The following is a 20,232-nucleotide window of genomic DNA, read 5'->3' as shown; positions in this document are numbered from 1 at the left end:
GAGCTGTACAAGGCACCTTTGGGTGGAACAGGCCAAAGCTGGAGGCAGAGATGAGTCCCGATGCTTTTGCAGCAGCCTGGTGACTGTCGATGGGACCTGAAAGGGGGTGCCGGACAGGTGGCCGGAGGCAGGCAGATTCTAGATATCCCGGATGTAAAACAGGCCTTGAGTGGGTGAATAGGACCCATCTCATTCAGCACCAGCTGAGCTGTGGAGCCTTTTTCCAGCGTGTACCCCGCGGCATCCGGATGCAGAGATGGATAAGCCAGCCCAGTTTGTAGCCTAATACGTTCCTTCATGAAAATGTGTCCAGAAACCAAATCTTGGGAACAACAGTGGATTTATATGTCTGAACAGAGAGAGAGTTCAGTGGCCAAGGAGGTACAGGGTTAGTTTCATGTTTCAAATGGATTCTTTGACATAAGTAGCTTATTTTAAGATTTGTCACTTTGGTCTGCCTTCACCTCTCATCTTTTTCCTACTTTATCAAATTCATGAGGCCGACATTTATCACCAACCTGAACACTTCAATTTTTTTTTCCATTTTATATGTCTATTAATAAGATAATAAAGGCAAGATGTAATAATATGACTGTTCAAACTCACAGTGCTCTAAATCCAAAATGGACCTGCTGGCCAGCAGGTTACACACTGAACCATAAATTTGTTTTAAACAGCAGTGTCTGAAAGTCAAGGGTCCCCTTACCTCTCAGCACAGCCTGGCAGTGCCAGCTCCCTCGTGGTGGCCCGGCATCCAGTAGGCAGCTAGGGAATGTTTGGGGGAGAGGTGGGTGGATGAATAACAGAATTCAAAGCCATTGAAAGCAAGAAGAGGTGAAGTAGCTTGCTTGCTTTACACATCTTGTGGAACCCTTTTTGCAAACAGTTTTATGTGGAGTCCATTCTATAAAAGTGGAGTTGTTGGCAGTGGCAGCCGAGGCAGGGCCTGCACGAGGCCTGCACAGGGCAGCACTGGCCTGTTTGACCCCCTTGAGGAAAGCGGAAGCCCCAGCAGGGTCTTTGTGATGCAGGCACAAGCCTCATTTCCTGGGGGCGGATGTGTGTTGGAAGCTTGCACAGGCGTGGCAGGCGTGGCAGTTACGTGTTTATTAAGGGTGACAAGCATGCTGTGTTATTTACGGCTGGAGCTGGTGCCCTTAGTCCACGTGCTGCAGGTAAGAGCAGATCAGCGCATCCCTGACCTGTGGGCATGTGTGCTCAGCCCACCTGGCACCGGAAATGCCACCGTGCGTCTCTGCTGTGCTGCTGCTTCTGTGTGTCCCGATCGTTTTGCTTAGAAATGGATGTCTTTTTGCCCACAGTTGGAGCAGAGCCAGAAGGAGGCCTCAGACCTTCTGGAGCAGAACCGGCTCCTGCAGGACCAGCTGAGGGTGGCTCTGGGCCGGGAGCAGAGTGCCCGGGAGGGCTACGTGCTGCAGGTAGGGCGGAGGGTGCCTCGGCCCTCGAGGTGCGCTCGGGGGCTTCAGCGTGAGGGGCGCAGACTGCCTGGGGCTGTGCAGAGGTGTGAGCAGGGCCACCTGGCCCGCACCGTGCCTCTGGGCTCTTCTGCGCAGTTCACTGGGCCGTGTGTGTTTCTCCTCCTACTGACAGGTTCTGGGCAATCGGCCGGAACTTCTACATCTAAGGCTTTTTCTTTGTTTGTTAATGAAATAATTTTGGTGGTCTATCCTTTTGGCTCTCAGAGTCACCCAATTCACGAGAATATGTATTATAAATACCATATATCTGCATGCTATTTCTAATGTTTTCACAAAAGCAGTGTTAGGCCTGTTTTACAGATTGAAGAAGTTGAATGACAGAGCCAGCCAGGTGCCTCCTTACAACCAAGTTATTGGCAGAGCTGTCTGTCTGTGCCACACCTACAGGGCAGACCGGGACTATTACACTAGCCTAGTGGCCCCACTTCTTTCTTTCTACCTAGACTGAAGTTTCGAGGGGAAAACATGGCCACCCAGCCCTCAGTCAACCCAGCCAGCCCTAGAAGGTAACAGGAGGACGGTCACAGCCTGGGTCCTGAGCTGAGCCCAAACCCACTGTCCACTGCCAGAGGGCTTGTGCCAGAGTCCTGGCCGGCAGGCACATTCACAGAGCGCAGTGGGCACTGCTGACGGCGTCTGGCTGGACGCGGTCGGCCGGCTCTCCCGCAGCTCTCCGGGCCCCGCTCTGGGAGTTCTCGTACAAAACAACACACTCCTGCCCCAGGGAGCGGACTGCTGGGCAGGAGAGGTGACTGACGGATGCATGCCGGGTGATGGAACAGAGCTCTCTGCCAAGGCTGGGGACCTGGCGTTCAAGTCAGGATCCTGGGTTCCAGTGCAGGCCCTGCCCCTGCAGCAGAGCTGGTGCCCCTTTGCCACAGCGTCAGCCTCTCCTTCCCTGCGTAGACTTAGACCTTGTCCCCGAGGGCCCTTCCCGCTCTCACTGACCCTGACTGAAGAGCTGCTGTCGTCATTTCCCTGAATGCAGGCGTGGAGCTCCTTGGGCAGTCTGCCTTCCTGCCTCACTTCATACCCTCCACACTGTGTCGCATGCTCCCTCTGCCTTCTCTTTCTCTCCCATTTCTCTTTTCCCCAGCTTTGATTGTGGCCATCGGCACCCCCAGTGCCCTGCGCCCTCTTCTCCAGCCCCTTCAGTCCTGATTACTGCCGGGCCCAGTTCACACTCAGCACCGGGAACTAACTGGTGATGATTGGCTGCCCTTTCTTACACGTCTCACTCGGGGCTTTCTGGCTCTTTCGTACAGACCTTCCAGGCTTGGGGAGCATCTTTTTTAAATCTGGGTTGGGGCCACATCCTACACGAATTCGCCCCACATCAGGTGGTAAAGACAGTCGCAGCAGATTTTGCAGATCGCTAACCTGAGATCCTACCCATGTCTAACTTGGATGTTGCATGAGCCTGCACCCAAGCCCGTCAGTCAGCACTGGGAGGCCAGCCTCTGGGCACCTGCCCGCTAGGCCTAATACCAGGGTGCAGTCACCTCCCTGTGTGCTTTGCAATTGCTTCTAAACAGAATCAGTGGGACTGGGGTGGGGGGGGCCTGCGCTAACTGCCGGGAGGAGGAGCTTGCGTGGTTTGGATGTGTGTGGGATGGAACTTAATAACAGCGTAACTGAGTGTCACATCTGTGGCGTCCCCACCAGCAGACTACGGGGGCCACAGGCAGGCCAAATTCTTAGGCGGGGCTGTTCTCACTCGTGTTTGTGTTCTTGTTTCCCCTACATCATTAGTTCTTCTGTCTGTCCTGCATGCCTTTCCATTTGGGGAGTTTTGTTTCATTTGTGTTTTGTTTGTTTTTTGCATGCTTTACTTGCTTATTTTGAATTTCATAAAGGTTTGTTTGTTTTGTTGATGATCATATTTTGCTCCATGGTTTCCGTTTTGCCCTCGTTTTGTCTTCTTGCAGGTAGAGATTAGTTCTTCCTGTTACTGTAGAGGACGGGCTCCACTTTCCAAAGGACAATGTGTGGATGTCACCTTGCTGACATCCTGAGCTGTTGCCTCCCTTCCTTCTCTCGCTAGCCTAGAAGGAAGTGACATCATCATCCGTACCCTTCGTCCTGTGCTTCTGTAGGGTTATCATCTAGAGCCGTGGACCTTTTGTTTGGCAAAACAAACAGACGCCTATGCTCTGCCCCCCTGTCCTCCTTCCTACCCGTCTGTTGTCCTTCAATCTTGTTTGCTTACCCGTGTGTTCCATTGTTCAATTTCGTTTGGTTTATTTCTCCTAGAAGCTATTCAGTTAGAGCTATTTTGATGTTATTGTCCATGTTTTCTGTTTACCTGGAAGCAGCACTTACCAAAAAAGTTAAGGTGATTTGTTGGATTTTCTTTTTTTTAATGAAAAAATAATTGTGCAAAGGATGAAAGGCAAACCCACCAAGGACCTTTTCTGTGGTTGACCCTGGCCAGAGGTGTGACACTCAGAACTGGGAAGCCCGAGTGTTACTAACCAGTGTTTAATCGGTTTTTTTAAGACTGAAGTGGCCTCCTCCCCATCCGGTGCCTGGCAGAGGCTCCACAGAGTCAACCAAGACCTGCAAAGGAAGCTGGAGGCCCAGTGCCGGCGCCAGGGGCTGAGCACACAGCAGACGCAGGCCCTGAGGCGCAGCTACGGGGAGGCGAAGGACGCCGTCCGGCAGCACGAGGCCGAGATCCACAGCCTCCAGGCCAGGCTCAGCACTGCCGCCGCTGAGCTCACTATCAAGGAACAGGCGCTGGCCAAGCTCAAGGGTGACCTGAAGATGGAGAAGGACAAGGTCCGGGAGCAACTGGAGGAGTGGCAGCACAGTGAGGCCACGCTGAGCGGGCAGCTGCAGGCCAGCGAGCAGAAGCTGAAGAGCGCGGAGGCCCTGCTGCTGGAGAAGACACAGGAGCTGCGGGACCTGGAGATGCAGCAGGCACTGCAGAGGGACCGGCAGAAGGAGGTGCAGAGGCTGCAGGAGCGCATCGCGGACCTCAGCCAGCAGCTCAGTGCCAGCGAGCAGGCCCAGAGGCTGATGGAGGAGAAGCTGCAGAGGAACTACGAGCTGCTGCTTGAGAGCTGTGAGAAGGAGAAGCAGGTGTTGCTGCAGAACCTGAAGGAGGTGGAAAACAAGGCCAGTGCGTACGAGGACCAGCTCCAGGACCACGAGCAGCAGATGGAGGTGCTGCAGAAGGAGAAGCTGAGCGCCAAGTTCGAGGGCAGTGAGGCAGTGCACCAGCTGGAGGAGCAGCTGGAGATGAAGGAGGCCAGCATCCAGAAGCTGGCGGAGCACGTCCAGAGCCTCCGGGACGAGCGGGACGCCATCAGGCAGCGTTTTCAGGAGCTGGTGGGGCGCATCGCTGTTTCTGATGGGGACGTCGCCGAGCTCCAAGAGAAGCTGAGGGGAAGAGAGGCGGACTATCAGAGCCTGGCGCACTCGTACAGAACAGTGGCTGGCCAGCTCCAGGGCATGCACACGCTGCTGAAGGAGAAGGAAGAGGAGCTGAAGCACATCAAGGAAATGCATGAGAAAGTTCTAGAAAAGAAAGATCAGGACCTCAATGAGGCTTTGGTTAAAATGGTGGCCCTGGGGAGCAGCTTAGAGGAAACAGAAATAAAGCTCCAGGCAAAGGAAGAGATTTTAAGAAAATTTGTAAAGGCGTCTTCAGAGGAGGTGGAAGAGTCACGGAGCTCCACGGAAGAAGCAGAGGAGGATGGGGTTCCACTCTCGGGCCCGCAGCTCCAAGTTGCCGGCGCACCTCCGGGCTTCCCACACTTGAGGCTCGAGGACGAGGACCCAGGGGCTGCCCTTGGGGAGGAATGTGGGGACAGCAACCCCAGGAGAGAAGCAAACGTGGTGCCCTCGAAGTCGGAAGTGCCTGACACAGAGGGGCACCCGCAAACTGCAGCAAAACCCGAGCAGGGGGTGCCCAGCATTAAAAGGCAGAGAATCCGGTTCTCCACAATCCAGTGCCAGAAATATACCCACCCCGACGGGTCTGAGAAGACCTGGACCAGCAGCACATCTTCTGACACTAGTCAGGACCGGTCACCCTCAGAGGAAAGTATGTCATCAGAGGCCACCCCCAGCTCGCTCCCTGCAACCAGTGACTCGGACACCTACCTCTCCATAATACACTCCCTGGAGACCAAGCTCTACATCACAGAGGAGAAGCTCAAAGATGTGACGGTAAAGCTAGAGAGCCAGCAGGGCCAGAGCCAGGAGGCCCTGCTCGCGCTGCACCAGCAGTGGGCCAGCACAGAGGCGCGGCTCCGCGAGCAGCTCCGCACCAGCCTGCTCCAGGTCCGAGCGCTGGCCTCCCAGCTGGATCAGGAAAGACAGGCCAGGGTGAAGATAGTGGAAAACCACGTTGGGGAGCTTGGCAATTTCCAGGTCAAAAACAGTCAGGCCTTGGCTTGCTTAGAAAACTGCCAAGAGCAGCTACGATCTCTGCCGCGGGCTGGCCAGGAAGCAACACAGGACGTAGGAGCGAGCCCGCTGGCCAGCGTGGAAAGCGCACTAGTCAGCGCCATCCAGGCCCTGCGGCACTGGCCACGCCCTGCAGACGGCGGGGCCCAGGCTCCGCTAGCGGAAGGCGGTGCCTCGGAGACAGGGAAGGCAGCTTTGCAGCAGCCACCTCACCAGCCTGAACTGACCGAGCAGGAGCAGCTGAAGCTCCTCTCTGATCAAATAGCTCTGGAAGCCTCTCTGATAAACCAAATAGCAGACTCTTTAAAAAACACAACGTCAGATATCTCACGCATTCTCCACGATATTTCTCAGTCAGCTAAGTTGCCCCTGGAGTCTGGAAGTGCCGCACTCTGTCCTGGAGCCCCAGCAGACACCTGGGCCAAGAAGGTGCTGGTGGATGGCGAATTCTGGAGCCAGGTTGAGTGTCTGAGCGAGCACCTGGGGACACTGGGAAGAGAGGCAGCCAGCGCATCAGGAGGGGGGCAGCAGAGCGTCCCCCAGGCCCTGGTCCCCGCCCTGGCAGACGCCACATGGGTCAGGGCAGAACTCAGCTTCGCCGTGCAGTCCGTGAGGGAGTCGTTCCATCGTCGGTTGCAGAGCATCCAGGAGACACTCCGGGGGACCCAGACAGCCCTGCAACAGCACAAGCATGTGTTGGGGGAAATCCTGGGAGCCTACCACACCCCCAACTTTGAGAGAGTGATGCAGCAGGTCTCGGAAGCCCTCAAGCTTCCAACAGGCATTGCAGACAGTGTACAGGCGTCCTGGGACTTGAGTCCATTAGAAGAACTGAGTCATCAAGACGTAGCTGGCTCCCAGGAGCCATCCCATTTGTCTGACCGGACCTCTGGAGCCCTCGTTGCTATTCAGGAAGAACTCGCCCTACAGCTTAAAGATAAGGCCAGCCTCTTAGGGGAGATATCTGCCGCTTTAACCTCGCTGCCCCCTGTGGAGTCGGTAAGAGATTGTCAGAAGCTTCTTCAGGCATCCCAGAGTCTCTCGTACAACACTTGTTTGGGAGGCCTCGGTCAGTATTCTTCACTATTAGTTAAAGATGCAATTATTCAGGCTCAGGTGTGTTACGCAGCCTGCAAAATTCGGCTGGAGTATGAAAAGGAGCTGCAGAGCTACAAGGAGTCCTGGCAGAGCAGGGGGGCCTTCTGCCAGGAGCACAAACAAGCCGTTGGGGCCCTCAGGGAGCAGTACGAGGAACTTCTCCGGAAGCAGAAGAGTGAGTACCTGGAAGTGATTGCCATCATCGAAAGGGAAAATGCAGAGCTCAAGGCCAAGGTCACCCAGCTAAACCATCAGCAGAGATACCTGGAAGAGGTGGAGAGCAAGCACAGCGAGAACATGTTCGCCCTGCAGGGGAGGTACGAGGAGGAGATCAGGTGTGTGGTGGAGCAGCTGAACCGCGCAGAGAACACGCTGCAGGCTGAGCACAGCAGAGTCCTCAGCCAGCTGGACGCCTCGGTGCGGGACAGGCAGGATATGGAGCGGCACCACGTGGAGCAGATGCAGACCCTAGAGGACAAGTTCCAGCTCAAAGTCAAGGAGCTGCAGACAATCCATGAGGAGGAGCTGAGGACGTTGCAGGAGCACTATTCCCAGAACATGCAGGGCCTGCAGGAGACCCTCCGCCACTACCAGAGGCAGCACCCCGAAACCCTGCAGGCCCCCAGCCCCCCAGGCAGCCGCCACCAGCCCCCCTCGTCCAGCTGGCCGGCCAGCCCACCCACAGATGCTGTGTACGCGACCCAGGGGGAGGCCGACTCCATGTCGGGGCTGAGAGAGCGCATCCAGGAGCTCGAGGCGCAGATGGACGTCATGCGGGAGGAGCTGGAGCACAGAGATCTGGAGGGCGACGCAGCCGCTCTGCGCGACAAGTACCAGCAAGACTTTGAGAACCTTAAGGTTTTGAAGCCTTGTTTTATTTGCAAAGCAGTCGAGGGGCAGGCACTTTCCTGCTTGTTGGGGGTGTCTAGTGCACCGGACTCTTGGAGTGGAGCCGGGAGACGGTTCTTGGCTCTGGATTGCTGTATAAGCAGAATTGAGGCGACATTCTGTTTCTCCCTCATCTCCTCGCTGGCCGTGGTGTGGCCTCAGAGCGGGGCCCAGGAGAGGGTCTCGTTCAACAGCCCCCACCGGGAAGAGAGCTAGCAAAAGAACAGGGTCACTGGCGAGAGAGAGAGTGTCGCCTCCCTGCTGCCTGCCCACCCACGTCTGGCGGCCTCAGCGTTCCGCCAGAGGGAAGCCCCTGCTGCCCCCCCGCCAGCCTCACCCTTTCACCCGCCCTCCCAGAGCCCACCTCCAGGCTAGTGCAGACCCAAACTTGACAAGTGCCCAGGAGAGACAGGCCAGAGGCACCCCATCAGCTGGGCCGTCTCCTAGCTGCCCTAAGAGCAGAGTTGGGGTACCCAAAAGAGAATATTTGCAGGCAGTGTCGGGAGTCACGCTTGTCCCAATTCTGGGAAACTGGCGTTTCACGGGCGTTCTGTACAAGAAGGAAGGGCTTTTCTACAGAGCACAGCTTTCGGCTGCTGGTATTCCTTCTCAGGAGCTTTGGGAAATGACGTTTTCCTGTCAGTGTGCCCCGCACCCCCACCCCATTTCACACTCCGCCTCGTTAGGCAGAATACTCAGGCCCTGGGCCCAGGCGCACAGGCACTGGGCCGCGTGAAGCAGTCCGGCTCCTCGTCCAACCCCTTCATAACCAGACGACTGTGTGTGCACAGGCCCCCCAGAATCTCCCGAGCTTCTCCCTATCCCTTGGAGCTCCGCCCCGTAAATGCCCCGGCCCTTCGCAAGCCCTCAGCCCCCAGTCGGGCCTCTGCTGAGCTGGTGCCTCCCTGGTGCGGCATCGAGCTGCTTCCCAGGCTGCAGTGGCTGCTTTGCTGCAGCTGCTGCTGCTGCCAAATGTGGCGCTAATGCTGCCGTTCGGCAGGATGCCCGGTCTTGTTTTCCAGCAGCTCATCCCTCGAGCTCTAGAAGAAGAGAGAAATGTGCTCTGTTAGCATACTATTTCCGTCTGTATGGTGACCGCCCGCGGGCCAAAGACAAGCACTCAGGCGACAGGCCTTCTTCTCTCTTCTAGTCCCAAGTCAGTCAAAACCTTTAGGAAACCATTACAAATTGTGAGAGAGCTTCAAGGGCCATTTTCCAGAAGTGTTGAGATTGTGCCCCCGGTGATGGTTAGTGCACGTGAGCGCAGCATTCAGGTGGCCAGGTGCGCAAACACGGCCTCCCTGTGCCCGCCCTGCCCACAGGGCACCCTGCAGGTCTGCGGCAGGTGCGTGCGTGCACACACTCCCCTCCCTCACTGGGCCTGGGTACCCCCTCCCCACCACAGTGAGCTGCTCCCTGTCTGCTCCACCAGAACCTGCACGGCGAGGCGACTTCAGCCCCGTGTCAGTCAGCAGGGCACAGATAAGGCTCTGGCCAAAGTGGTGACATCGCACCACCCATTTGCAAGACATGGGAAAGGAGAAAACGCCTTGTGGTGGTGCTGGGGCCCAGTGTCCCCCAGCGGCAGTACAGGTCCGTGGTGTTCTCATTCACCCCCTTGAGACGCACAGAAATTACAACCCAACAGCACTCGTGAGGGGCCTAGGGAATCCTCTTACTTTGTGTCAATTTTTACCCGGGTTGGGGAGACGGGTGTGGGCCCCTTTACCACAGCCACAGGCTGGCGCGTTTCCTCATGACTCTACACAGTAGCCAGTAAGAACTTTTATTGATCCCAAGGTTTATTGGCTTAAAAATTAAAACCTGTTTACAAGTTATTTTCTAACTCACATGTTCTTCAAGGAAGCAACCAGTCGTTAAAGACATCTCCGAGTTTCTGTAGGAAGATTTTTGATCCTTTAAATATTCTAAAGCGCTCCAATCGAGCTAATACTTACAAGATCTACTAGCTATGTGTGAACCGAAGAGCCATGTGTGAATAAAGCACGTGGGAGGGAAGATGGGGTGCTCAGAGCGGGCCAGTGGCCGGGAGCCCACAGCGCTCGCATTTCTCCAGCCAGCCTGTGGTGTGAGGGCGGTGAAAGGAGAGCACCAGCTTCCAGACGGGCCTCGGCGGGGAGGAATGCCTAGTTCATGGTGGACAACAGTTAAGACCATTTGCCCAGTGCAGCAAATGTGTTGCTGTGAAGTCCACCCTGACCATGAGTTTTGAAAGACTAAATGGAAGACCTCAGGAAGGCCTCACAATTACTGTGGGGGCTCAGAGACACCCAGAATGGTCGTTGATTTCTTGGTATTCTTTCCTGAATCCATGTGCAAGACGACTGGCCTAATAGTTCAGGGTTGGGAGCGGGGAGCCCAGCTACACTTAGATTTGGAATGTAATAGCCACATTCTCCAGTTCTTTAATATCGCTGAAAGGTCTGATCCCTATTCAGAAACAGATCTTGCCAGAGATTTAGAGAGAAAGTGTGTGTCTGCACAAAGCAGCAGCACATACCACCCCTTGCGTCTGTCTGGTACACTTTCCTGCCCTGTTGATAAGAGCAGCTCTGATAAGCCAAGCCCAGGTTTCCTAGTGTAGCTGTGGGGGGTGGTTTGGTCCCTTCTTAGGACGTACCTGTCCTTCCACTGCACTTACGTCCTGTGATAAACTAGTTCAGGTTGTAACAAGGCATAGACAAGTTTGGAAAACAGTTCTGTTAGGTGTCTCTGTACAGTTAGTAAAGTCAATTAATTAGTGCCCCTCTCTGTAGTCCTTCCAGAGAAGAAGGAAGATGCAGGCTGGAAGGGCAGAGGTCATGTAGCCTAATGTCCTTCCCTCAGTGGGCACCAGAGAGGTTGGTTCAATGACTAAGTGAGGGTGGCCATCTGGATAGTGGCAGGGCCGGGCCCCTGGGTTCCCTACAGCTGACAGAGTTGTGAATGGTTGTGAAATGCCTGGTTTGAGACGTGCTGCGAGCTGGAGAACTCAGAGCCGCCACGGCCGGCCTCTGCACCTTCCCTCTCTGCTCTCTCCCTCCTGTCCTACTTGGCAGCAATTCTGTCAAAGTCCAGGATTGGCTGTTTTAAATTCCCGTGCAACCGCTTCCCACCCGCAATAGCAACTCCACGGGATTCAGAACAGTCACAGAAATAGACAGAATTTATAGGTGGAAACACCCTTTTCTAATTTCTCTGCTGGCATAAAATGTCCAGTACCAGCAAGAGTCCGCAGACAGTGTCAGGTGCCCCACTGGCTCTGCTCACCTTCAGAGAGTGTGTTCTTTACTAGCGAGCCTGGAGCAGGCAGGGCTGCTGGCTGTTTATTAAACAGGACGCCCGGCTTAAAGGCAAAGAAGCTAATCAAGTTCCTTTTGCATCTTGCAGGCGACATGTGAGCGAGGGTTTGCAGCAATGGAAGAAACGCACCAGAAGAAGATTGAAGACCTGCAGAGGCAGCACCAGCGGGAACTGGAGAAGCTGCGGGAAGAGAAAGACCGCCTCCTGGCAGAGGAGACCGCGGCCACCATCTCAGGTGGGAGCTGGCACGGTGGCCGCTTTACCCAGAGGGCAGGACAGGTGGCAGACTTCTCCCGAGCTGCATGTGCGGCCCAGAGTAATGACTAGCCTCTCGGCTGAGATCTAAGCGTCGTTATCCGAGAGAATTCTTCTGTGACAGTTCTCTGGGAATTGAAAAGGCTGGTTTTAGGAGCCCTCTCTGCAACCAGCAGTCCACCCAACTTCGCGTGAGGGGCTCTCCAGCCCCGCCAGTCCCATCGGTGGCATTTCCCTCTGACAGAGCCCTGTCCACAGAAGACCTGCCGGAAGTGTCCCATAACGTGAGAGGACAAAGGCTCTGAAAAAAGCTTTGTCACAGAGTCCATACTCTTCCCCGAGGAAGCCCAGCACCTTTGGTTTGGTGTTGTCCTCCTTTATGTAATCATTCTTGACATGGCTTTTTCCCTGAGTACCCAGGAAGGAAACATACCAAGCTGAAAGCTTTTTTGTTTTACAAATTCATGCTTGAATTTAACGTTGACATTTATTTAATCAGTTTGATTTTCATCGAACGTCAGAAGAACAAATGCACTGCATCCGTTTGTGGGGAGAGTTCGCTGGGAATTCTCCTGGCCTGCGTCTGCCTCGGAGAGTGGGCTTGGGAGAGGCCAGCCTGAGCGTGGACAGCAGGGAGCCGTCACTTCCTGCTGTCCACCTGGCCCCCCAGCGCCCCAGAGCTGATGGCCATGTCCTTGCCTGCAGCCATCGAAGCCATGAAGAACGCCCACCGGGAGGAGATGGAGCGTGAGCTGGAGAAGAGCCAGCGGTCACAGATCAGCAGCGTGAACTCCGACATCGAGGCCCTGCGGCGACAGTACCTGTGAGTCAGCCTCCGGCCTCACGTGGGGCGCGGGCCAGGCGTCTCCCGTGCCTTTGTCGGGGCCACAGCGATGCGGGTCCCAGGGTGGCAGTGCGGGGGCTCATAGCACTGAGCTGCTCACAGCTTCTTTCCTGAGGGGCTGAGTGCCGTCTGAGGGTCAGTAGCCGCCAGCTCTCGCGGCCCAAGTGGGCTTCCTGTTACTGACACACACAAACTAATCACTAAAATCTAGAGAAGACGCAGCAAAGGAAATTGCGTAACTATTAACCATTCTTCAGGACTGCTCTCCAGCCATTTCTGGAATTGGTTCTCCATCAGCTGCTGCCGCCGCAGTAGCTCAGGCGGAGGGAATGTGGTCCAGAGCCTGAAGCCTGATGCTTCATGGCTGTGCGTGGCAGAGGCAGCTACAGTCCCTACGTTTCTAACAAGCACGTACGCTGATTCTGTTTGCATAGGCCAGAGACTGAAAGGCAGACAGCAGCTCAGCTACTCACTTTTTCCTCCGCACAGCTAACGCCACTGGGAGCCCTTGAACTGGCCTCTGGGAGAGCCATGCAGAGCTAGCCTTTATTGGGGTCTTTGCACCATAAAAGAATTGGGGTCCCTGCCTCTTCCAGTGCTCCCATTCAGTATAGTCAGGGCCGGGGCCAGGCTGGTGGCGCCCTGTGCACTGCAGTCACACTCCTCTCACCTGCACGGGTGACAGGGCACGGGGCCTGGTTGGCTCACCCTGAGACCCCTCGTTCTTGGCTTCCCCAGTGGGAGAAACAGCCCTTCTCGGGGGGGGCCAGGATGATAGACAGTAATGTCTCAAGGCTGTGATTTTCTGCGTATGAATAGAGCCTGGCCCTGAGCTACGGCACAGGTCACCTCAGAAGTTAGTGCTGAAGACAAATTGCAAGTCGGATTTCTCTCAGAAACAGGACATGTGTTTTGGTACCAGTGAGTGAATGTTCTCATGTCACGAGAGAAGTTTTGTCTGTGGCACTATTAAGCTACTTAAAAGAGGACTGGGGAAGGACACAAGGTAGATTTCTATAAACCTGAAGTGCTTTTTCAGTTTTCCCTTATTCAGCTGTGTGCAAACTGAGACAGCAGAATGCGCGGGCCTGCTCTCTGTCCCTCAGTTCTTTCTGCTGTCTCATCATCCCCCGAGTCTCAGTGGGGATCCGCAATCCTTTGGCTGCCTGGCCGTGGGGGGGTAGGACTGAGTGGTGCCCTCTCCCCAGGGAGGAGCTGCAGTCAGTGCAGCGGGAGCTGGAGGTCCTGTCGGAGCAGTACTCCCAGAAGTGCCTGGAAAACGCCCACCTGGCCCAGGCACTGGAGGCGGAGCGGCAGGCCCTGCGGCAGTGCCAGCGCGAGAACCAGGAGCTCAACGCCCACAATCAGGTGAGCCCGTGCTGGAGTGGGAAGCAGGCCTCACCCTCAAGGTGGCCCCGAAAGTCCCTGGGCCACGGAGTGGGCCCCTGATCTGCAGGCACCTCCCCAACATGTGACAGCTTCCAATGTGTTGACAGAAACTCACAGCAGATGGTAGGGCTGTGGCCACCAGGCTGCAGAAACCAGCTGATCACACGTGGAATACTGTGGCTCCAGCTCTTTTGGAGATTCTAAATGTCTCAGTTTCTTGCCCTGGGCATCTCTGATTTTTTTACTCCATTGTTGCTGGGCAAGGCCTGGGAGGGTCATCGCACCCATTCCGACCCCCGTCACCAAGGCTAGCACCATGTTTAAACGTCTCCCAGTCAGGAGCAGACACTGCTTACGTTTATTTTTGTCAGAGAATTCTCAGAATTTGCCTGCTCAGAAAACTGGAGTGCATTTAAAATCCTGGCTAGTGGGCAGGCTCAAGGTTAGGTTTAGTTTGATGAAAGCTTCTCTGTGGTACCAGATTGGTCCACCGTCCTCGTGACCACCTGCTCGTCCTCCCCGGGGAACTGAGCAGACAGATGGGGGCCTGGTTCAGGCCCGAGGCTCCGTGGGCCCACAGCCACCCCGTAGAGGGCGCTCTGGCAGGACGGGTTCCGCTTGTCACTGCGGTGGCCTAAGGTGACCATCTGTCAGTTGGGAAGAAGGTACAGAAAGTATGCGGGGAGGGTGGCAAGAGGGCGTAGTCTTGCAGGAACTCAAGTGGGAAGACCGTGGGACAGCTTAACATTAGTTATGGTGACAGAAATGTAAGAAGGATTATGTAATCCTGCACACACAATTCTACAGACACAGAGCCCACATAAATGGCTTTGGCCAGGGGTGTAAACAGCAGGCGGTGACACCTGCACATGCTAAACCTCAAGCACAACGGTGCGCAGAGCAGGCCGTGGCCCCGTGTGCCCAACCGCGTTTGCCTGGTGCTGTGAGAAACAGCCTCTCCTGCTTGCGCTGCATGATTGCCGCCCCCAAGCAGTTCTGTTGAGCATCTCTGTTCTGTCGTTCTGTCCCCCAGGAGCTGAACAACCGCCTGGCTGCGGAGATCGCACGGTTACGAACACTGCTGACTGGGGACGCCAGTGGGGAGGCCGCGGGCTCGCCTCTCACGCAGGGCAAGGATGCCTACGAATTGGAGGTACTGCTCGGAGCCAGGCCCCCTCTGCACCCAGCTCTGCACCGCACAAGCCCCAAGTGGGGACCAAGGGTGGTCCCCAGCTTACAGAGTCATTACAGGGATGAGATCTGGAGCTAGCAAGAAGGAAAGAACATGGAAAGATGCAATTCACCCCAGGACAGCAAAAGAGAACGGTTAGCTGCCAGGCAAACCTAGAGCCCACGGCAGAAGTGGAGATCCCGTGAGAGGCCGCAGGGACCTTTAACCCCATCTTCACTCTCCTCCCCTCCTCCCCTGCATCTGCCGTCACAAACACCACCTACACAGAAACATTTCTTAAGTGTTTGGACACTGAGGCTGCTTGAGACCTTACAACACCCTATTCTTACTCGGGATCAGGGAGGTTCATCTTGTCCAAATGATTGATTTTTATGTATAAGATGCCCTTTTATGAAAGCACTTAGATTTCTTCCCATTCAATTAAAATTTTGTCACAAAACTCTCTCCTGGTAAAAGATGTGGGAGAGGCAGAGTGAGTTCCAAAGTCTCAGAGGTCAGCTCTGTGGGCACCTTCGTGGGCGCAGCCGCAGCTCGCCGGGGCGCTGGCCGAGGAGGAGGGCGCCGAGGCGCGCAGGATTGCAGCAGCTCCTTTCTCCTGTTTCTGTGTGGAGCGCTGCAGCCGGCAGCAGTGCTTATGTTCTGCGTGTCGGTGAGGCGGGGAGGAAGCAGCCTGCTCCTCCTTGTGCGGGGCTGCTCTCTGCTCTACTCACAGTCTTTGCTTTCAAGACTCTGGAAGTCCCTTTGCTCCTGAATGTCGATCCCCAATTGCTCTCTCGTTCTAGGTCTTATTGCGAGTCAAGGAATCAGAAATACAGTACCTGAAACAGGAGATCAGCTCTCTCAAGGATGAGCTGCAGACGGCGCTGCGAGTAAGGGCACATCCCACAGGGCGGGCGGGGCTGCGAGGGACACGTGTCGCCACCACTGCAGAACTGTGTCTCCTTCCTGCCTTTGCGAGTCCAGGGTCAACCTGCCTCTTCTGCTGTGGGTGGCACTCCCCTGTCACTCCCCAGAAGACAGAGCACCTCGCCTGGCTGTAACCACTGTTTGTTCTGTCCTTCAACCCCCAAGGACAAGAAGTATGCTAGTGACAAGTACAAAGACATCTACACAGAGCTCAGCATCGTGAGAGCAAAGGCCGACTGTGACATCAGCAAGTTGAAAGAGCAGCTGAAAGCAGCCACGGAAGCCCTGGGTGAAAAGTCCCCTGAGAACACCCCCGTGTCGGGATATGGTGAGCTTGTGGGGATTGGGCAGGCGTTACAGGGGCTTCATTCAAAGCAGTGCGATCCCAGTCTGTCTTTAGACTCCTGTTTCCTCACAGAGAACAGCGAGAGGGGCACTGGTCGGGGCTGGCAGGTCCCTAGGGTGGCTGGTGGCGGCCCGGTGCTGATTGCTTTGAGGGAAAATCACACCATCGGCGTCTGTTTTCATATTAGTGACAGGTTGCGTTTTTCTGTTTTCCTTAAGACTCAATAGTTTGGTAAAAGTGGCTCCCACTAGTTGCTTGGTCCTGGGGTTTCACCATAAAATCTACAGGAGGCCGTGGGGGAAGGGGCCAAAGAGGAAACGATGTGCTAGCTCGCTAATACCCAAAAAATGCAACTTTTTTCTGTCTGCTAGCCCAGGATTAGTGGTAGTGGCAGTACTGATGGATAGGTGGACAGAAAATCATTTGCATTGCTGTTCGGAGGATAAGGGTCTTTCTGGAAGGCAATGAGGCAGTATGGAGCAAAATTTAAAATGCAACTACAGACTAACTATGGGTGGGTGAAGCAGTGAGGGGAGCCTGGGGGAGCCAGGAGACATCGAGAGAGGAAGGCTTACAATTAGGGGGGATGCATACATCCTGTGACCTACCAGTTTAACTTCTGAAAAAAACTGGTGCATAGAAATGTGCAGACAAAGAACTTAGCACTTGGAAGCAAAGACTGATTGCACCTAAGCAATCTATTTGCATCAAACGGAGGGTTGTTGAAACTATGACATCAGGTAGGTATTTTTGTTTTGACATGGACAGAGCTCAATAAATATATTAAGTTTGAACAACGCCACCAACAGGACACACGGTGTGGCCCGGCGTGTATTTGTTTGAGTGGGAAGGACTGTACGCCAGACCATTGGTGGTGGCTGTCCCCGCGGGTGAGGATTAGAAGGACTTGGTCTTCCCTTTTGTTTTATCATAGTCCTGGATTCTCAGGAAGGATGGTGGGATAGGATGGGCTGCTCAGCAGATGAGGTGCAGCTCCAGAGTGGGGTGTCCAGGCCACCCCCACCCCGGAGAGAACACGGCTTTGCCTGCGGTCAGGCCCCGGCTGGGAGACCCTGGCCAAGTGCCCCCCACGCAGACATCCTCCAGTTCTTCCGTGGGCCGTTCCAAAAAAGGTCTAATCTGTTTCATGGTTACTGGCTTTGCGTTCCCTTAAAGTTGTTTAAGGCTGAGGTGAGGACAATCAGCTTGGGAAATTTTGCAACGTTCACTCTAGTTCCAGAGCGTTTTAGAAACAAAGTAATGGGTCTGTTTGTTCCTTCAGATATAATGAAATCTAAAAGCAATCCTGACTTCTTGAAGAAAGACAGATCCTGTGTCAGCCGGCAACTCAGAAACATCAGGTCCAAGGTGAGCCTGGGGTCTGGCCCCAGGTATGTGGGGCTCCCGGACATTGGGGAGAGGGGCAGGGGTGAAGGCCCAGTACAGGCAGCGGTGGCAGGTCCCCAGGGTCCCAGAATGAGCTTGGCCCCACACACTTAACCCTGCTGGGCCAGTTCTGGTGGCTTCGAGTTCCGTGTCTCCTCCATGCAACAGTGGACCCAGCTCCTGACAGTGGCAGTGGAAGGGCCAGGCCTACGACAAGCAGGGTTTGCAGGGAATCGCACCCCACTCGCCTTCTGGCCCAGCCCCACTCTGTCTATTGTTCCTCGCGTGTCCTTGGTGTAGTACTGATGCCGGCTGCCTTCGAGAGAGGACGCTCCCTGCAAACCCCAGCATATGTGCCCTGCCTCCTGCGCGCCACTCCGTGGGAAGGGCGGGCGGGGTGGGGAGTGACAGATGCTACAGTCAGGATTTATTGTGCGTGTGTCTTATTTTTTGCTCTTTCCTCTGACAGTCTGTAATTGAGCAGGTCTCATGGGATAACTGAAACCAGCCCGCTTCCAGGTCCCCTGTCATGTAGGTAAACACCTCTCACTACCCACCCACCTGCCGCCCTCGACGGGGTGCTACCTGCATGCACTGCTCACACCTCCATAGCAAGCTCCTTGTTTCATTGTGACTTGATTTAATTCATGCTGCTCCGGAAGCACATGCGCAAATCCAAGTGAAGTTTCATTAACCTGTCCTGGGGAGCTACCTGGCACTATAACCTCTTAACAGAGCTGAGCCCGGATCTCAGGGGCACACAGGCCCGGTCAATGTGCATGGCGGAGGCTCTGTGCGCTCCATGTTCTCTGGGGGACCCCTCCTGCCTCTGTCAGGACGCGGGCGTGACAGACACCCCGTGGCCCTGACAAGTAGTCTCCCATTGCTGCAGAACCCCTGCCCAGTTCACAGGCCAGGCAGGGCCGAGCCAGGGTATTCAGGCAGCGTGCCTATGGACGGAGCTCGGGAGGAACACGTCACAAGAGCAGTTTTGTCTGTGGGAGCAAAAGTAAAGAGACAGGTGTCAGGCGCCACCATGTTTCCCGTAGAGGAAGAAAGCCCTTGGTGTACGGGGCACTGCCCGGTAGGTAGAGCGAGACCTTGCAGGTGTCCTCAGGGAGCTGCTGTGATGCCGGGTTGGCCAGGCCTGGGAAGCCTCTCAGCGAGCACCCCCTCCCTCCAGGGGGCGCTGCCCTCTCCCTGACTGCGTGTGGTGACAGCCCCACCCCCACGAGCACAAAGGGAGTGACATTGTTTAGAAACTGAACCTGTCGTTGATGCTTTTCACGTGAGGTCTGCTATGTAGAGGTTTCTATTTCATTTCTGTTGTTTCTGCATCATCCCTCACCCAAAAGGAGAGAAAGTCTCAGCTGCACCAAGTCAAAGCAAGTTTGTTGCTTAAGAACAGGGCAGCTTTTCTGGGGTTGCGACCAGAGAATGTTCCCCCAGAGTCCTCCTGGAGATGCCCGTCTGGTAGTGAGTGTGGGGTCCCCGAGGTGCTCGGTGCAGACTGGCCGTGGGAGGAATGAGCCCCAAGGGAGCGGCTGCACGGAAGGCCCTTCACTGGCTGCACACGGGTGGAGCTGTTTCCTGCTGGTGTGGCGGCAGTGCGTGGCACTGAGCACGCAGCCGTGGGCCTGCTGTAGCCTTGGGTGGGCTGCCCCTCGTCGCCCTGCTCCCTGGCTGCCTGTCCCTGAGCACAACAGGGATTGTCCCTCGAGGTGTCTGCCAGCGCATAGCAGGTGCACACCCAGAGGCAGGACACTCGCCGTCCCTCGGCTCTCAGGAGTGGCGCTCGCTGCTGTGTCTCGGGAAAGTCCCCAGCTAGGACAGCCATGGGGTGTGGGGCGGGGCCTGCCTGTGGGCCGGGCCCTTTTGCAGCGTGGCCACACGGGCCCAGCACCTGTGTCAGGCTGACACAGCAGCTCCTGACCGGAAGCATTGGGAGGAGAGACCCAAGAGTATTTGAGGCCATTGTGTGCAGTAAGGGACGGGTTTGGAGTGGGGTGTGGACGGGCCCCCATCCTCTAACCTACTCAGTGACAAGCTTCAGAAGTGACCCAACCACATGCTTACATGGAGGTCCACCTGGAGCGAGTTTCAGAAAGGTTAGCAGTAGGACCCTTTATTTAAAAAAAGAAAAAAGTTTTCCTATTCATTTATACACACACAGACCTATGGTACCAAAAGCAAGTGAGCTGTTTGGGTGAAGCTGGGGGAACAGCAGGGCCCACCCCGCTTCCCTCATACCTTGGAGGAAGCTGGGGCCACAGACCCACAAACGCCCGCTCTGAAGCGTCGGGCTGGGCTCTCAGCCCCAGGACCAGCTGCTCCGATTTGGGGCTGAAATGGACATAACCACCAGATCGGTGCCCTGGGGCCAGCCTTGAGTTGTGCGTGTCTTAGTGACGCTGGTGCCTTTGTCAGCTCTAGCACGCGCACGCTGGGGACCCTGGCAACTCTGGGTCTGATGTTAAGACTTAAACCATGGAGGTGAGACAGCGACTCAGGAGCCAGGCCGTCCCCGCGGAGCTGGCGTCCCACCCACCCCAGTGATCCTCTACGTGATGGATGTTCCTCTTCTCATCCAGAAATTCAGTCTTTGGGGGGAGCCTCTAAGATGAAGGGGAAACACTGACCCCCAGTCAGTCAAGTCGCATTCATCTCGAGACACACAGATTGAAACTTGCCCAGGGTTTCACAAGAACAG

The 20,232-nt window shown here is 55.5% G+C and overlaps 1 protein-coding gene across 11 annotated transcripts in view; it reads left to right on the top strand.

Moving 5' to 3' along the window:
* The window catches only part of MPRIP (myosin phosphatase Rho interacting protein), a 130,868-nt gene that overhangs the window by 108,296 nt on the left and 2,340 nt on the right, over positions 1 to 20,232 (top strand). For 7 of the 11 annotated variants that reach the window (XM_033091732.1, XM_033091733.1, XM_033091731.1 and 4 more), the window contains 9 exons: positions 1,323 to 1,439; positions 3,999 to 7,871; positions 11,292 to 11,439; positions 12,165 to 12,282; positions 13,512 to 13,671; positions 14,726 to 14,845; positions 15,667 to 15,753; positions 15,956 to 16,118; positions 17,419 to 17,504. In XM_033091732.1, coding sequence (XP_032947623.1) covers positions 1,323 to 1,439; positions 3,999 to 7,871; positions 11,292 to 11,439; positions 12,165 to 12,282; positions 13,512 to 13,671; positions 14,726 to 14,845; positions 15,667 to 15,753; positions 15,956 to 16,118; positions 17,419 to 17,504 — 4,872 coding nt within the window. Of the gene's footprint in view, positions 1 to 1,322; positions 1,440 to 3,998; positions 7,872 to 11,291; positions 11,440 to 12,164; positions 12,283 to 13,511; positions 13,672 to 14,725; positions 14,846 to 15,666; positions 15,754 to 15,955; positions 16,119 to 17,418; positions 17,505 to 17,991; positions 18,058 to 20,232 lie in introns of all 11 variants that reach the window. The other 4 variants (XM_033091729.1, XM_033091730.1, XM_033091737.1 and 1 more) reach the window with 4 other exon arrangements.

Source organism: Rhinolophus ferrumequinum, chromosome 21 (genome assembly GCF_004115265.2).
Source record: "Rhinolophus ferrumequinum isolate MPI-CBG mRhiFer1 chromosome 21, mRhiFer1_v1.p, whole genome shotgun sequence".
NCBI classification, from domain to species: Eukaryota; Metazoa; Chordata; class Mammalia; order Chiroptera; family Rhinolophidae; genus Rhinolophus; species Rhinolophus ferrumequinum.
The sequence above is the reverse complement of the archived record's forward strand: the minus strand, read 5'-3'. Positions and strand labels throughout refer to the sequence as shown.